This window comes from Stylophora pistillata, chromosome 13, assembly GCF_964205215.1.
Source record: "Stylophora pistillata chromosome 13, jaStyPist1.2, whole genome shotgun sequence".
In the NCBI taxonomy this organism is placed as follows: domain Eukaryota; kingdom Metazoa; phylum Cnidaria; class Anthozoa; order Scleractinia; family Pocilloporidae; genus Stylophora; species Stylophora pistillata.
The window spans coordinates 5,614,584-5,631,473 of record NC_142531.1 but is presented as its reverse complement, the minus strand read 5'-3'; the positions used below and the strand labels follow the sequence as shown (position 1 = coordinate 5,631,473).

Genomic DNA, 16,890 nt, shown 5'->3' with positions numbered 1-16,890 from the left:
TAAGATCTTAGGCTTTTTAGTTGAATGAAGATATTTAAAAACGATTTAAAGCAAAGAAATAAATCTGTAATTTCCCGCGAAAAGTTTATTTCCTCTGAATTATGAGCCCTATACACAGCTAGTCAGCGGATTACCTAATTCGTACAAGGAGGGAAGTGAAATTTGAATGATGGAGGGGCGAGAAACTTGTTTCAATGTTTGGTATTTTAAGGCATTCTTAGACGACTAAATGGCCAGATCTGCCCTTAGCACGGACGTTGAGTTCCACATCCTTCATAATTATCCCTGGTCAAAGCTTCCAACCAATGTAAAGCAGGTAAAAACTTGTATGTTTTCTACCCCTGGAACGGACCTTAGTGCTCTGTATTTACCAGAATTAAAGGCGCTCTTTTCTTCCGCCTAATACTATTTTTCGGAAGATAGCCAATCCTTGAGAAGAAAGATTATTAGTTTCTTTAATATTTTTATTCCTCAGTCGCTGGGTAACAGCCAGAAAGAGTGGGAAAAATGTGTCTTCGACTACAGTGTGCGGAATCAATTGAGATATCGTGGAAATATAGGTAGGTGCTTAATCATAATCTTAAACAAGAAGGTGTAGAGTAATATCGATTATAATTTGTCGCCTTCCTCCATGTGGTGAAAAAGTAAAGAAAGTAATTGGAATCAATACTATTGAGTTTATACGAAAATTATGCGGAAATATTACATGATACCCGTTATCTTAAGTGTTATGAACACGTGAAGCGGTAAGAGTGATTCATCATTCAGATGTTATGTTGATGTAGGCTATAAATCGTGAATTATTTAAGTCGTGAATGATCTGGTTAACAGATAACTCGTTATTGAAATTGAATCTGACAATTTTTCAAAGTAACTATGAGGGTTTGACGAGTGAAATATTCTTGGAAAGATGAGGGTTATCTCATTATTCTCATGAAGTTTCTTTCTGTCTGCTACTCTTTGGAGGTCACACTCAATGTCTCCAAGAAAAGGCTGTGACTAACACCAGCTGTTAGACGTTATGTTTAACTTTCTTAGCCTCTCAACACAATACAATACAATACAATACTTTATTTCAGAACAACATGCAAATACATAATTATTAAGAAAAAGGAAACCCAGAGGTTGGCCCTATATCAAGGGTCTCCTATTTATGTAAAAAATCTTACAGAACTAGTTAATAAAAATATAAAAAAGTCAAATAAGAAACAGCTAAATATCAATTATAAAATGGCGATTCAATAAATATTCATATGTTTCTTCAATTTTGATTTAAACTCACAAACGTTAGGGCTGTCACAAAATTAAATACATTAATAGGAAGATTATTCCAGGGTTTGATAATTCTGACAAAGAAAGAATTTTTGTAGCAGTTCAGTTTTGCGAGTTTGAGGTGTAGTTTATATGGGTGCTTAGATCTCGACTTAGTGTTTTTACAAAGTTCAAAATAGTTGCTGAAATTCAATCCATTTAGATTGAACACAGTGTTATAACATTCCACTAAGGAAAGGAAATCTCTCCTTTGTACTAAAGAGTTCCATTTAAGAATTTTGCACCTCTCCGTATACGCCATCTCTTGTCTTCTTTGGCCTAAAGCAATTTGCGAGGCTCTTCTTTGTATCTTCTCAATTTCATCGATGTCTTTGATGAGGTGTGGTGACCACACCGGGCAGGCGTATTCCAAGATTGGACGAACCAAGGTTTTGTACAAGTTTGAAATAATATCTTTGTTTTTACTGCCTACTGTGTGTTTAAGTAAGCCAAGAACCTTATTTGCTTTGTGAACTATTTGTTCAACATGTTTTGACCATTTCAGATCACTAGTCATAATAACTCCAAGATCTTTGTAATTAGATACATTCCTCAACACTGTACTCGATATATTGTACCATGTGGACTTTTTGTCTTTGTTATGTGTAATTCTCATGACTTCACATTTGGTAGAATTAAATTTCATCTGCCAACGATCCGCCCATAGGTTGAGGGTGGTCAGATCTATCTGTAAATAATTAGAATCATGGATATTATTATCTGTGGTAGATTTTGGTATTGTCCGCAAATAATTTGGCAGTAGACGTGATGATGCCAGGTATTTCGTTCACATAAATAAAGAACATAACCGGTCCCAGTACTGAGCCTTGAGGGACACCAGATGTAACTGGTGACCAATCCGAGTACGATCCACGTACCATAACTCTTTGTTTTTGATTGGTTAAGAAGTTCTTGAACCACAGGTGCAGCTGCCCGTCTATTCCGTACCTATTGAGTTTTAAAAGTAGGCGCTCATGAGGGACACTGTCGAACGCTTTTGACAGGTCCAGAAATATTACATCAGACACTTTAGACGAATTTCTTGTTAAGCACCAGTCATTATAACAGCTTAAAAGTTGTGACACTGTCGATCAGCCTTCGAGGTATCCAAATTGGCTTGGGTTTAGTAGTTGGTGTTCCGTCCAAAATGAGACAACTCTCGATTTCACAATCTTCTCTGCCGCTATACTGATGATAGATGTTAGGAAGACCTGGCGATAGTTTTCCTTTTTATATTTTGGTCCCTTTTTATAAATTGGAATAACGTGTGCAATGTTCCAGTCGTTGGGTAGTGAGCCGGATTGGAATGACTTGTTAAATAAGTTACAAAGTGACGTAGATAGTTCCAATGCACATTCTTTTAGGATACGAGGCAATAATTTATCAGGACCTGGGGACTTGTGTATGTTTAGGTTTTTCAGATGTAGATATTGCACAAATTTTCTCTCAGAAACAAGGCTGGGAACACTTATTTGACTGTATACATATTATAATTTTTTCCCTTTTATAAAACATGCTTTCAGTCAGGATTCACTTGTCCATGTTAAGCCCTGAGATATCTCTTTTGCTTAAAGATGTACCAGAGAGATGAGCCTCCCACAGGCACACCATGCAACAAAGAGAAGGGGGGGTCATCTCTTGCAAGACCTTGCTTCCTTGTTCGAAGTAATGATACAATGTTTTGACTGTGCTGTTTTATTTCCAGTACGACAAGTCAGAAGAGATGAGAGAAAGTATTATGAAGATTTACTACAGTACAGCAAACAACATCTCATGGTAAGCATGCTATTAGCCTTTTTGACAAAAATCAATTTTTAAACCTTATAATTATGCATTTTAGAAGAAATTTTGTTAGTAGTATAGCTGAGTATTTTTTTTTTTCAAGTTGTGCCATATTTTGATGAGCCATGTGGATGAGTCAGAATACCAACAGTGCTTTAACTATAATAATTTGAGTGAGCATAATGAAAATTGATTAAAACCTGTTTTTGAACTGCAGTGATTTAATTCAGAGATGCATTGGAAAACTTATCATTGTCTGATTTATTTGATATACTATCTATGAGTCAGACACTTCCAGAGCATTGTTTGATTTAACAACTAAAAATTAATGCATAATAAAAATCAGTGCTAAGTTTTTCAAAGGACAATTAAGGCTCATCCAGATTTGATTGTCATGAAAGCAAATAAGTTTTGTGTGCAACCAAACCTTGCTAAGTGTCATTAGGGACCTTAAGCAACCACAACGGCGACAGCAACGAGGACATGGAAAAACAAGAGATCTAATTGGCAGAACAATAGCTCAGCACGTGCATTTTGAAACTTTGTACATTTCTTAGCCATCCTATGCAAAACAACAATGTGAAATCGCTAAAATTTGCGTCATCTGGGAACCAAAACTGCGATGGCAAATTATTTTAATTTCCATTTGGAACTCAACACTGCTTTTATACGTCATGCTGAAGTTAAGCTGTGGCATCGTCTGAGACAGTAAGCTCATGCAGCCATTTTTAAAATTCTAGCTAAGTGTAGAAATTCATTTTTTAATCGAAGTCTTCCTTGACGTTGCTGTCCTGAATGCTTTAGGTCCCTATTGAAGGTTTGACAACCTTGCCCTGTGTATCTCTTCCTCTTGTGGTTTAACTGATGATTCATACATAACTTGTTGCTGTTTATTTTCTAGCTGTTTCCTTACCACCTGTCAGATGTGATAGTGAAAGGTTTGAGGATCACTCCATTTTCTTACTACTGCAGCATTATGGAGTACATCATGTCAAATGAAAGGAGTTATGACTCATTACCAAACTTCACTGCAGCAGATTGTAAGTTAAAAGCTATCCAGGATTAAAATTGTTTAAGTTTATGTTGTAAGCATTGGGGAGTGCCTAGTCAACACTTGTGGTTATTGTTACCGACAATTTCATGTTCAAATTGATATGATAAACAGGAAAGCAAATGTGAACCTTCTAGCTGGTTTATTTTTGATGTAACGGTAATCTGAGATTACAGCAGCTCACATGCATGCATGTTCAGTCCAAAGGTTAATCTCAATCCTGTAAAACAACAGTAACAACATGAAAGTGTCACACTAAAGTGTCACAAATCACTCTTGAGCTGAATATGCTGGATGTGTTCAGTACACCAATCTTTACTGATTTTTCTGTTGAATAGAAAGAACAAACTGAAGTGGTTTCTTGCTGGCTGAGTTTGTGAAAGAGGCAAGCACGTATACTAACTAACTAACCAGGTTGTTTATATTCTTGCCATACAAAACAACATCTTACCCTCCCACAATGCAGTCATAAATAAAGTGCCGTTGCATTATTTGTGTCAGTGTCAGACAAATGACATTCTCTGTGTGAGTACAGATTTTGTCATAAATATGGTCAGGGTTTTGAGTAAAGCTCGGCAATCATTCCCCAACCAAAACCTCTCATAACAGCTCCCTCCTCCTAGGTTTAGAAGAAATGTGGAGATTAACTGTATTAAATTATGAACTATAATTTTTACCTGTTTTGATAACTGATTTTTTTTTTTTTTTTTTTTTTTTTTTTTTTCAGGTTTACGATTGTTGGCAATTGGTAGAAATCAATATATTGAGTTGATGAATCAGTGTCGGTCATCTAAGGTATTAAAATTTCTTCACTCCTTCCTGCGCATGTCTTGCCCACCGCTTGTTTGTTTTATTCAAAATGTTGACAAATTCTCAAGCAATAACATAATCGGAATATGAAAAAGACAATATTGAAAGTTATTGGATGTGAATGATGATTATTTTTTACAGACTATTTTCTGTAAGATATACATGTTCAGGATTGGCTCTAGAAGTCCACTGCAGTCCCTCTTCTACTTTTCTGAAACCCCTTTTTTTCCTCAATTTGCACTTTACTAAATCCAACCAATCCAATGACAACAGCCAATCAGGATATTTAGCACTCGCTTGCCATAAGATACACCTACTACACAGGCTCTGTTGTCTGTCATGTTCCTTTCTGAGTCACTGTGTAAAATCATTTTCAGAAATTCTTTAGAAAGAAGCCCGTAAGGGATCTTCTGCCAACTAAACCTGCAGTGTTGAAGGTTCTAGAACCCTGGTGGATTGTTCAGATTGGTTATGTGACAGAAGATGACATAAGGGTAAGAAGGAAAAGAAAACTTTTGATATTAATTATACATTACAAAGAGTGATCTCCTGGAGAATTGCCAGTAGTTCTTAATTTTTACTGGCATTGAACTGAGTTAAATTTCAAAAATAAGACTCCTTCAAAAACAGCAGAAAATTCCTGTTAGTGAGTAGCTTTTACTGCTGTAGGTGCTTCTTAAGATCTTAAAAAAAAATGAACAGGAGATGTTTGGCTTATTTCCCTTTTATCTCTGTTAACATAGTCAGTGGATTACATTTTTGTAACTTCAGGTAATCAGTTTGGTTGGGAAAATTTTTATGACACTGTTAAAATAAATTTTTCATCAAATTGCTGATGTGCTGTAATTTCTTTGCAGATGTGTTCAAATGCTGAACACCAGGCTATTGATTCCATAATTGATAAAGGAGCTTCTCAAGCTGGGATGATGGACCTCAAAGTTGCACAAGGTAAAAGAATGATCATTATCTTGTTTTCATGTCACCTGCTGTTTATCATGTTACTTGTTGACTGTATTGTACTAGCTTTTATTAGGAGACAAGGTTGACTTGCTTTGCAACTTTTTACAAAGAAGAATAGTCTGTTCTAACTGGTTGGTTTTCAGTAACTGCGATTGGTGCGTTTTTGATCTTTTGCATTTGTGATATGTGATATGTGATATGTGATATGTGATATGTAGACTTTATTTCAAGAGGGTAGCACGTGACAGTAGTTAAACTGATGATCCTGTGGCCCTCTACATATGTACCCACCCATCCCACCCCAGGGGAGGACGTCCATCACACAGTAATCTCGTGCATGGGAAATTAACATCTCCTACCCCTAACCCTGCAGGAGACGGGACCTCCATTTATTCGTCCCTATCCAAGAAGACTAGAACATCTAACCATTTCTTGATGTTATAGAAAGGTAGCATATTCTTCTCAATTATTTTATGACCTTGAGTGTTGGTCCGGCCGGGGCTCGAACCCTCTACCTCCTGCACAACAGTCCAGTGCTCTTTCCATTAAGCTAACTGGGAGGTGGTCATTGAACTGTTTGTTCACTGAATACTTGAAATCCTAAGAGTGACCAGCATCTAATAATTATCTCCTTACAATAATGCTGCTTAATAACTCTTAGATCATGAGAATAAAGGAAATGATTGCTGATCTAGGAAGTTTTGATGGTTAAAATAAATTCTCCTTGTTGGTACCAAAGAGAAAGTATCTATCTGAAATGCATATGGAGAACATGGATACTGATGTTAGCAGGTTAATAATGGTAGTTGAATTGAGTGGAGTGCAATTTGGGCTGAAATCATACGCGTGATTTCAAAATTGAACGAGCGCGCAGCACAAGTTCGATTTGAAATCACGAGTATGATTTCAGACCAAAATTGCACGACACCAGGTTCAATTACCACTTTATTACATCCATTTTGAAATCACCCAAATACAGGACTTGGTCAATTCAAATATTTTATTGACGTGGTACTGAGCCAGTTTTTAAATAAAAAGCAGAGCTGGAAACGCTTTTACATCTTATCTTGTATGCAAAACAGAAAGACTTTGACGTCATGAGTCATAAACTCAGTCAAGCGTAAAATGATGTGATTTAGAGCAAAAAATGGTGCGATTCGCGAATAAATCGCACTAATTGGAGCCAGTCAGATTACAGGGACCACCAGTGATTTCAAAATGGATGCAATAAAGGGTTAAACCACATGATAAAAGAATAAGTTTTAAGAAAGGGAGAGATGTTGACTTGTTTTGCTAATACTTTTTGGGTTAAAAGACATTGATGACTGAGTCTTTTTTAGGAACAAAGGCTGATAGTTTCTAAAGAAACTGTTTGGGGCTGCGTCGATGGGGGTAACGAAATAATTTGAATATGTCAACAAAGTTGAAATGGTAAATTGGCCACCGTTACGATTATAAAAGCTGAGGTTTCGAGCGTTAGCCCTTCGTCGGAGCTAACATTAGCCCTTCGTCGGAGCAAAGGGCTAACGTTAGCTCTGACAAAGGGCTAATGCTCGAAATGTCAGCTTTTATAATCGTAACGGTGGCCAATTTACCATTTCAACTTTGTTGATACAGTATATTCAAATTATTTTTTAGGAACATATGAGGTAAACTGTTATTTTTTTGCAGGACTCTACACCAAAGGTCTTATCTACATAGATGTCCCAATTGCTGATGATGACTATATAGTAGGTAAGAAATTGTAGAATGTTTTAAGTGAGCTAGGGTAAGGTGATCCTAGGAAAAATTATGAACACATTGCTGATGATGACGATATAGTAGGTAAGAAATTGTAGAATGTTTTAAGTGAGCCAGGGTATGGTGATCCTAGGAAAAATTATGAACACACTGATGCACACAAGTTGCTGACAGGGTAAAAGCAGTGAAAAAACAACTTGACAATAACATGGGAGATGTGAAAACCTATAAGTATTATTTTACAGTTTGTTTTGGATGCCAAAACATTTTTTAGGAGTAGTGTGACGTTATCACCTTAAGTTTGGAAAATAAAATTTGATGAAGTGTGAGCAAATAATATTCCCAAAGAAAAGAGTTGTATGCATGACCTTAGCTTTTGTCATATAGACTCATAATTCATAGAGAAGTGCTACATTTTTGATAATTTATTTTAAGATCTTGGTTGGCTAAACTTTTTTTCTATTTGTTTCTTTGCAGTTCCACCTTTAGAAAATTTTGTGATGAACAGGGTTTTGGGTGATTATTTTGAAGTTCTGATGTACAAGATCTTTGTTTCAATAGATGAGCACACTAATATAAAAGAGGTAGGTTTTAACCTATTTGTTTGCTTCCAAAGTTTGAACTACTCTGAAAGGCTAGATGAGCACAATCATCAAAATTTCTGAGTCAACCTGTTATTGGTTTTTGATTAATTACTATAATTATTATAGTAAAAATAAAGAAGAAAAGCTAATAGGTTTATGGTTTCAACAAGTGATTGTAACAAATGATGTTTTATCCATTTTTTATTGCAGTTAGCAAATGTCTTGCAGATAGATTTGCAATTAGTTAAGGTAAGATTTTTTCATGAAGTAAATTAGTAACTTTTCTGTTTCCTGTTGATTTTTTGCCTATTGCAACTAAAAAGAGCCTATACTAAAAAACAGGTTGTGCTTTAGACTACAAAAATCATTATCCTTTTGTATTATCATACAGAATGCAGTGTCAGTATATATTCGACTTGGTTTTGCACATAAGAAGGGTGTGGAAATTGACGAAACTAAGTTACACCGCTCTTGGACAGAGAAAGTAAACAGTTTGGCTATGAAGAGGTGATAAATAATTTTCACATTTCAATGTTTGCATCGTCATTGTCATGATTGAAGATGGCCTGTGCTTTAACAATGCTGATCCAAGCAGTTTCCAAAAAGCATGTCACATTTAACATAATAATGACCAGGATCACGATAAAGAGCCTGTGGCTCTGTGGTAGGGCTTGGGAGCATAGAATCCAAAAGTCTCTGGTTCAATTCCTCGTGGGGAACTGAACAGGGTTTTTCTTTGGCAACGCTTGTGACAAGACAAAGGCATTTGTTTGTTCTTTACTTTGTTTTGTTGATTTGTGTTCCGCCAGATGTAGCAGCAAGGAGAATCTCCTGACTCTGGACCTTAGTAACCTCCCAGACAAGGCCAATTCAATGACAACTTTTCTGGATGCTTTGTCAAATGATTCTCATGAAACAAATGGAGAGCTTTCCTCACAAAGTAAATATGTATATATTACTACATCACCTAAATGCAATAGGAACAGATCTTATAGCATTTATAAAAGGGTGTTTGGAAGGATCTGGGCTTTTCAGATCAAAGAAAAGTGAAGTCTGCAAATGAAACAATTGCCCATTCCCCTTCAAATTATCTCAGTGTCCATCATAATAAAGTGATTAGTTTTGCCTTTTCCCTTGTACAATCAATCAGTCAATCAACAACTTTATTTAAGTATCCTAATCTTCTAGCTTGCCCTCAGGCCTACTAATCGGGGACACTACTTAAATTATTTATTAATGATAAATATATATTAATAATACTAAAAGATAATAAGATTTAACTATTCAAAACTTTTTCAAATATATACAATAGTCAATATACTGAAAAATACACATATGCAATAAAAACTATGTATACAATTTTATAATATATCAACTCTACTAGTTATAATATTTTCTGTTTATGAATTATGAGTTACCCAGGTGGCACTTTTTGCATACTAGATTGTAGTTCAGCATGATTTACCCCAAAGTTTCATCAGGCTCCTTTGACATTTCACTGGCAACCATTAATACTCCAGGATGGCAAGAGGCACAGTGAGAGCAAACCCTTTAACTCTCAGAAATGATTAAAATGTAACTCTTCCCGTTAATGTCCATACTTTATCCAGGAAACAGGTGATGAGAATGCTCAAACTTGTCTGGTAGAAGTTATTTTCTTGATCCAGCCCCATATTTGTGTAAACAATCTACAGGGAAATGTGTAGCAGCTCAAGGGAAGAGTGAACAATCAGATCTTGGGAGTTAATGGTTAAGTGTACTAGTTCTTATTAACCATGTGGGAGGTCTGTATGGGAGAATCTTGACTAAGGTGGCCAGTATAGACCGATTGCAGTGAGGTCTGTACCAGCAACCGAGGTCAAGATTATCCCATACAGACCGACCTAGCTCGGTTAATAAGATGTTTATTATATGGCTGTGTCTAGAAAGCAATGGAACATTATATTCTTTGTAACTTTTTTTTCTAGACTGGTCTAGATGGGAAAATCTAGACTGCTTTCAACATTAATTTCAGCCAATCAAATTCGTGAATTCGTTGGTTCCCAGTCCTTGTGAGACACAGCCATATAATAATGCCCAATAATACCATACAGTGACCTAACTAAAGGTCAATCCCCACTTCTTGACCAAGAGTCCTGTGCCAAACCTTAAGGCTTCTACCTCACACACTGGGGATCATGGCCTGCTTTAAAACCATGTTAATTAATGTCACTGCAACCTCTGATAGGAATTTTTTTCTTTTGCAAACGTCAAAAGTTACAATGTAGTTCAATTGTGCAACTTGTTTTTACAGCTGATAGTATTTCAGGAGGGGCTACAAAGAGGATTGCTTTCCTTTTTGATTCCACACTGACTGCTTTCCTCATGATGGGCAATCTGTCCCCAGTGAGTACTGTTGGACTTTGTTGTTACTCAGTAATGCTGAGCAAATATGACAAACCACCTTGCTTGCATGCTCTCATCTAAGCATGCCTATTGCCTAATGGAGATGTGCATTATGTCTCAATTATTGTATCATCAGTGGTTGCATGTTTGCATTTGCTTGTGTTGTGTTAAGTTAATGTTTGATGAGAAGAGCACTAGATCTGCTGTCTTTGTAGAGAAAGCCTCTCAGTCCTTTAACCCTTAACGGTGACCAGTATCTAATTTCTCCTTACATCATCACTACTGAATCAAACGTTAAGGTTAGGAGAATACAGGAAAGGATCACCCACTTAAGAAGCTCTGGATTGTTGAACAGATTCTCCTCGTCAATACCATAGAAAATGAATAGAAAACAGTATGGAGAATATGCATACTGATGTTAGGCTGTAATTTTTCCATTATTATTATTATTTTTTCGTTGATGTAGGGTTTGAAGAGCCATGCAGTTACAATGTTTGAAGTTGGAAAACTCACAGATGAATCGTTAGATAGTTTTCTTGGAGAACTTGAAAAGGCAAGTCTGAAAAATCTTGATTGTCTTCTTTTTATTGTTGTCAAAAAGATTTCCAACTGAGAAAAGGTGCGGGCACAGAGTAACGTTTTGGGGGGATATCAGGTGTGGGGGGGGGGGGCACGGGGTAATGTTTTAAGGGTACTAAATGTATGACCGTATATTTACCGTTCTCCTAGGTTGATAGTGTTGCAGAAGGCGAAGCTCAAAGATATTTCGACCATGCCATCACACTTAGGGACACCATCTTGTTCCTGAGGTACAACAGGAACCTTGGGTTGGAACCTGATCAAGTCCCTGCTAAGGGTTTAGGTGAGGAATGAAGCGTGAAGAACTTATCGACTGCATTAAATTATATAAAATGAAACCTTGACAATTACGCGTTTTGTTCTATATACAGACCTGTTACGATGTGAAAGTCTCAACAGTCTAGATTCTGCTGCTTGTGGTCGAGTTCTGCAAAAGAACTACAGGTATTTCCAAGTTCTGCAATTTCATTCTTCCAACTTGTACGTGTGGAATTTGGTATTATATCAAGAACCTCTTGCCTGGTTGATAATGTATTTCATTGTCGTTACCTTTCTGCTTTAAAGTATGTTAAAATGTATAGAGAATCTACACACTGATCGTATTCGGGAGTCAAAGGGTAAACATAATTTACTACCAGCTCTATCTGACACTACTCAAAATAACTTGGGGTTTGCTCTTCGCTTCGATGAATTATTTGGATATTGAAGCTCCCAAAGATAACTTTTAGTGGCTTGCGTGACTAACCCAGGCTGACTTGCTCGAGAATAACAAAAGATCGTGACTATCTAACTAACGTTGCTGAGTTCTAATCTTGTTTACAATTTTTAGTTTACTGGTGTCAATGGCGCCCCTTAGTCACGAGATCCGACCTGTGACGAGCTGTTGCCCGCCGCATTTTGGTCCAGCGGTACCCGAGGTCAACTCAGTGTGGTTCAAACTCTTCATTTATGAACAAGTAAAAAGTGGCCCACCCTCTCTTCTTCTAATGAAGGGTACACGCCTCAGGTGGTTACCCAAAATTTTCGAGGTATAATTGATTCGAATTGTTTAAGTAAGGATTGATAAAGGTTAGAGCGATTCAACCCCCCCCCTCCCCCCGTCCCCACTGTGATCTGGGTTAACTCGATTCTCTTCCTTGCTCCGAGAGTTTTTATGCGGTTCCTTGGTTTTCCTCCCTCCACATGAACCAACTCTTCAACTTCCAATTCGACCTGGAAACAGCGGAGTAGAGGCCACTTTAAGTGCCACTACTACATCATCAACGTCGTCGTCATCATCATCATCATCATTATTTTTATTAATTTTTTTAAAATTTTTCCTAGGATCATGAAAGATTGATGATAACCACGTGGGGTCACGATCCAGGAATTGTGTCTGTTTCCAACGTTTTACTGGCGTTGAACGATGCTCTGTCCCACTCGGCCGTGTTGGTTCAGGTAAGCTTACAGTAAGACAGACTCCTCTGTGAGGAGAATCAGCGGGAATTTCAGTATTAAATGAAAAGAAAAGATTAGAGTAAACCTCAAATAAGTGTACTACATGGTCCGAGACTTCTTTGGCTTGCATGACTTAGTTCCGATTGGTCTAGAAACCGTGCGCCACCCTCTCAGCCAATCAGAATTAAGATTGTAATCAATCGTTACTCGTATTTTCTCACAGGCCACTGATAAGAAGCACGAGTAAACCAACCGTTAGCAACGTGTGTAAAAACGCACGAAGGGCACGTGTCTGCATTCGTCAGGTCGCTTACTTGATTGGCTAGAAAATCATCGACCAGGTTATATGCCTATGATATTTGGATTGGTTGAAACGAATTGCGCGAATCTATACGACGACAACTTGTTTCCGTGCACGACGCGGTAAAAACACTGGAATCCCAGAATAAACGTCGTTTTAGAGCCTCTTGGTCCTTGCTACGTTTAGATGGTGATAGTTTTTAGATAGTATATGGGTGGACAAAGACTGTGACAAAGTAATTTATTCTACATGTATTTTTAAAACAGGCTCATGGACTTCATACAGAGGGTGATGTGGTCTATGTGCCATTTCCACTTGATTGTAAATACGGTAAGTGACTAAACCCCGGCTTTGATCCCCTAAGCATCTAAACTGCTCTTGCCGTATCACCCTGAATCAGATAGTAAGGTCACAAGAGTAAAGGAAATGATCACCAACTAAAAACGCTCTTTATTGTGAAACAAAATCTCCTTGTCAGCACTCAAGGAAAAGTAGAGAGAACAAGCAAAAAGGGTCAAGGAAAATATCAGAAAGGGAAGAAAATCTGTAACCTTAACCTTATAATGTCTTTGATTTTTGATTATCAACCGGAATTGTTGAGCGCGTAATCGTCGATAACTCCTTGCAGGCGAACCGTTCTCTGAAGATAACATGGAGGCGCACCCTGCTATTCAACAGCTTTCGAAATGTCTCGATTTGGAACACACGTGTGGTTTTATAGCCATGTTAAAACCGTCCGTCACTAAACAAGCCGCGAGCGCACGCCGGAGGACCATATCGGCAAACTTCGGCATGCCCTCGGCGGTCGAGAGCGATCCTCGTTCGCCGTCGCCGTTGATTGTCATCAACGACGCGGAAAGCAGCGTAGACTCGGCGAGCGATGAGCAGAACGAGGAGGACGGAATTGATGGGGTGACTTGTGGGTCAGATAATGATATGGTGCTGGTTGGTAAAGGGAAGAAGAAAGAGATTGAAGGCGATAGAGTTGCTGAGAAATGGCTGCCGCTAGACCTGTGTTATGGTCTTCCTTTGTTTGATGGGGACTTGAGCAATCAAGTCTATCAGAAGGTATGATCTAATCTTTGAAACAAGCCCTCTATTGATACGTCTGTTACATTTAGTATTTCTTATTTTTCCTTCTTTGTGGTCGTTTTGGGTGCGAACTTATGGTGGTACTAAACTTCTCTAAACCAAATAAAGTGATAACCCAAATAGAATGTACAACATAGCCCCGGCCCTGCGATAGATTATGGTATCTTATATTTCATATGCCTGGAGAACATGTCACTGTGGTACTAACAGTGGTGTTAATAGAAATTGAAGTCTGAAGGTTTGCTTTTAAACCAATCGGCTTAGTTCGCCGCAAAACCGAATTATTTTTCATTTTATTTTTGCAGATATCCTCGAAGGGACTGTGCCACGAGGAAAGGTAGAATGTCGAAATTTCTCGACAATCTTCGTGTATTTATAAAGGAATTCCTCGTGGTTGATCTCTCCCTTTATCTTTGCAGTTTAAAGTCACTCGTACACTCTAGCCGAAAACTTACTCTGCGACTTCTGGATTTTATTTCTAAACACCAGGTGAAGTTCTAATTATGATCTCATTCATACAAAGAACAGCCGCGAAGCAGAAACTTGCATTTTATAAAACTGAGTACCTAATTAAGTTTAAGTCGGCGTCCGCTTAATAAAGATCGTTAGTCTTTTATCGGGTTCCCACAGTGCATAAATCACTTTTATAAAACAATTTAAAATTGAGTGTTGAGAGTAATTTGGGTTTTTAGTGGTTTTTTTTATTTCGATCTGTCATTAGTTAAAAGAAAACGCGCCGCATTCGCAATCAATCAAATGTAAGTGAACTCAATCGCGAGTGTTTCGCCCGCGTTTTCCCACGCTTCATGCCATTTGCTTTTTGTTGTTGTTTTCTTTATTGCGAGTTCTCATTGGCTTATGCAAAATTTCGACCAATCAGATGCAAAACTAAGCCTTGGTGCAAATTTGTAGCCCGCGTTTTCTCGCGCCCAAGTCCATTTTTCGTTTTTAATTTGAGTTTTCACTGGTTCCTGTTACATTTCATTTTCGGGTTTGTTGTTGTGATCAAGTTGCGTTTGGGTTCTGGTCTCTATCTGTTACTGAAACACTCGTCTGATATGACGCTTGTTTCTTCACAGGACGCCAATGTATTTCAAGAAACAGCAAGTGACCCAAACTCCTTTTCCTCACAAGGACTTAGTTCGCCCACGTCAATTATTCCTTACCCGACTCGTAATCTCTGCTTCTTCAACGGAAAACTTGATGTCTGGGATGGCAGGTGACACACGCAGATACTGGTACCTAGACACTGTTACGATAATTCTTTTTTCCTTTAAATTTTGTACGATATCTGTAAAGAATATATGATGACGAATCCCTTCCTAAGTGAAAGCATCAGGTTGCAAATCAGAGATTAATACAGAGCATTTTAGCTATTATAGTGATCTTTGGCTTTCATTCAGTAAAATCGCAATTTGACAAGTTCTCCGGCGTAATGATTCTTTTGAGCACTTGAAACTCGACTGCGAGTTTTTAATGAAATACTGAAAAAATATCAACTACGAGAGGCTTAATTTTATTCTTCATAACAATAAATCTTGTCATAGATAGTTGTGCCTTTTCCTAACTAAAAAATGTGGAAAAATTGTACCATTTCAGTAGCTTGTGAGATCAGCGCCATCTTCGCTCAGTTGTGTTGTAGAAGGACGACTTATGACGCGTTTTTCCAGCGCAAGTCACACTGGCTGCTTTGCATGGAGTGTAGCTCTATGATTTGTTTATAAAATTCCCGACACCGTGTAAACCAATCGCGATTTCGTTACTCGCGTTTTCCCGCGTTTAGACCGTTAACCGCCATGCATTTATTTTGAGATCCCATGGCTCTTTGTGTTCTCACAGTTTGTCTGATTGGCTTTTGTGACAGCTGGTTTGGACAAGTTTGGGTTCCGTTTTAACGATGCCAAATCGAAAAGTGAAGAATTTTCGATTTGACATCGTTGGGCGGCTTTCGCAGCGTGTGCTGGAAGCGTCAGTAGAAGATCAGTAATTATGTAACATTACAGTCTAATTAATTCACTGATTCAGGTTTCTGATGGAGACCTGGAGATGACAGTGATACTGTCAGTTAGAATCGTATCACCTCTTGAAATATGAATGGGGACAAGACAACGAGATTCAAGTGTAAAAAATGTTTTTTGCGACTATTTGTGTCAGGGCAAGCATGGTACGGACTTTTACGACTAATCATTTAGGAGAACCTTATCTTTGCCATAAATATCTCCGCCAAAATAGCATAGTAAACAATTGGAAAATCCCGTTGTTTTGGTAGCTTATTTTCCCTCGGTAATCTTTATTTAAGGACTAGTGTTAAGGGGAGAGATTATCGCTTATCTGTGTTGTATACATAAACCACAAACCGGGGAACCAGTCTTTTAAGACAAATTACAAAATTAAAGTTTATATCAACCTTTGCTCATTGCAAATGAAATATTCATATAAATATCCTAGTAATTTATTTTTACTCGTAAAAATACAGATATGATTTTGAAGTAAGAGGTTATCTTTGATTGACTGAATAAATGTAGCCGTTGGATTTAATTGATGTGTTTTAGCAGTCAATATTTTTAACGATTATTCCATGAGCGCGCGTTCGATATGGGATGGAAAATAACCAACGAGGCGCGTAGCGCCAAGTTGATAATAACCAGTCTCGTATTCAAAATGCACGATTGGAATATTTTTTTACTAAAAAATTTCATTAAATCCTAAACGTTTGGATATTGAAGCCTTTTTTCCTCTTAGCAACAGTTGGCGCAACGCATTTCCATATAAGGTGACTACGAATATGAGCTGATATGGGAATTTGATTGAACCAATTAGAACATTCGGAATTGAAAATTTATGAATTCCCGTTTTTG

At 37.6% G+C, this 16,890-nt stretch overlaps 1 protein-coding gene across 1 annotated transcript; it reads left to right on the top strand.

Annotated features, from left to right (window-relative positions):
* Nucleotides 1-128: 128 nt before the first annotated feature.
* LOC111337754 (protein FAM91A1) lies at nucleotides 129-16,574 on the top strand. Its single transcript, XM_022944113.2, has 23 exons — nucleotides 129-316; nucleotides 476-560; nucleotides 3,017-3,087; nucleotides 3,995-4,133; nucleotides 4,872-4,939; nucleotides 5,332-5,448; nucleotides 5,812-5,902; nucleotides 7,586-7,648; nucleotides 8,132-8,238; nucleotides 8,449-8,487; nucleotides 8,630-8,745; nucleotides 9,048-9,178; nucleotides 10,532-10,623; nucleotides 11,090-11,176; nucleotides 11,353-11,485; nucleotides 11,574-11,646; nucleotides 12,032-12,230; nucleotides 12,526-12,639; nucleotides 13,207-13,270; nucleotides 13,569-14,008; nucleotides 14,338-14,369; nucleotides 14,452-14,521; nucleotides 15,112-16,574. The coding sequence occupies exons 1-23, from the start codon at nucleotides 230-232 to the stop codon at nucleotides 15,253-15,255; spliced, it is 2,562 nt and encodes an 853-aa protein (XP_022799848.2). The 5' UTR covers nucleotides 129-229; the 3' UTR covers nucleotides 15,256-16,574.
* The last annotated feature ends 316 nt before the right edge of the window (nucleotides 16,575-16,890 follow it).

Coding starts and splice junctions, on each gene's coding strand:
- LOC111337754 (XM_022944113.2), top strand. CDS start 230: ATGGCCAGATCTGCCCTTAGCACGGACGTTGAGTTCCACATCCTTCAT. Junction 11,177..11,352: donor TTCTTGGAGAACTTGAAAAG/GCAAGTCTGAAA, acceptor CCGTTCTCCTAG/GTTGATAGTGTTGCAGAAGG. Junction 14,522..15,111: donor ATTTTATTTCTAAACACCAG/GTGAAGTTCTAA, acceptor GTTTCTTCACAG/GACGCCAATGTATTTCAAGA.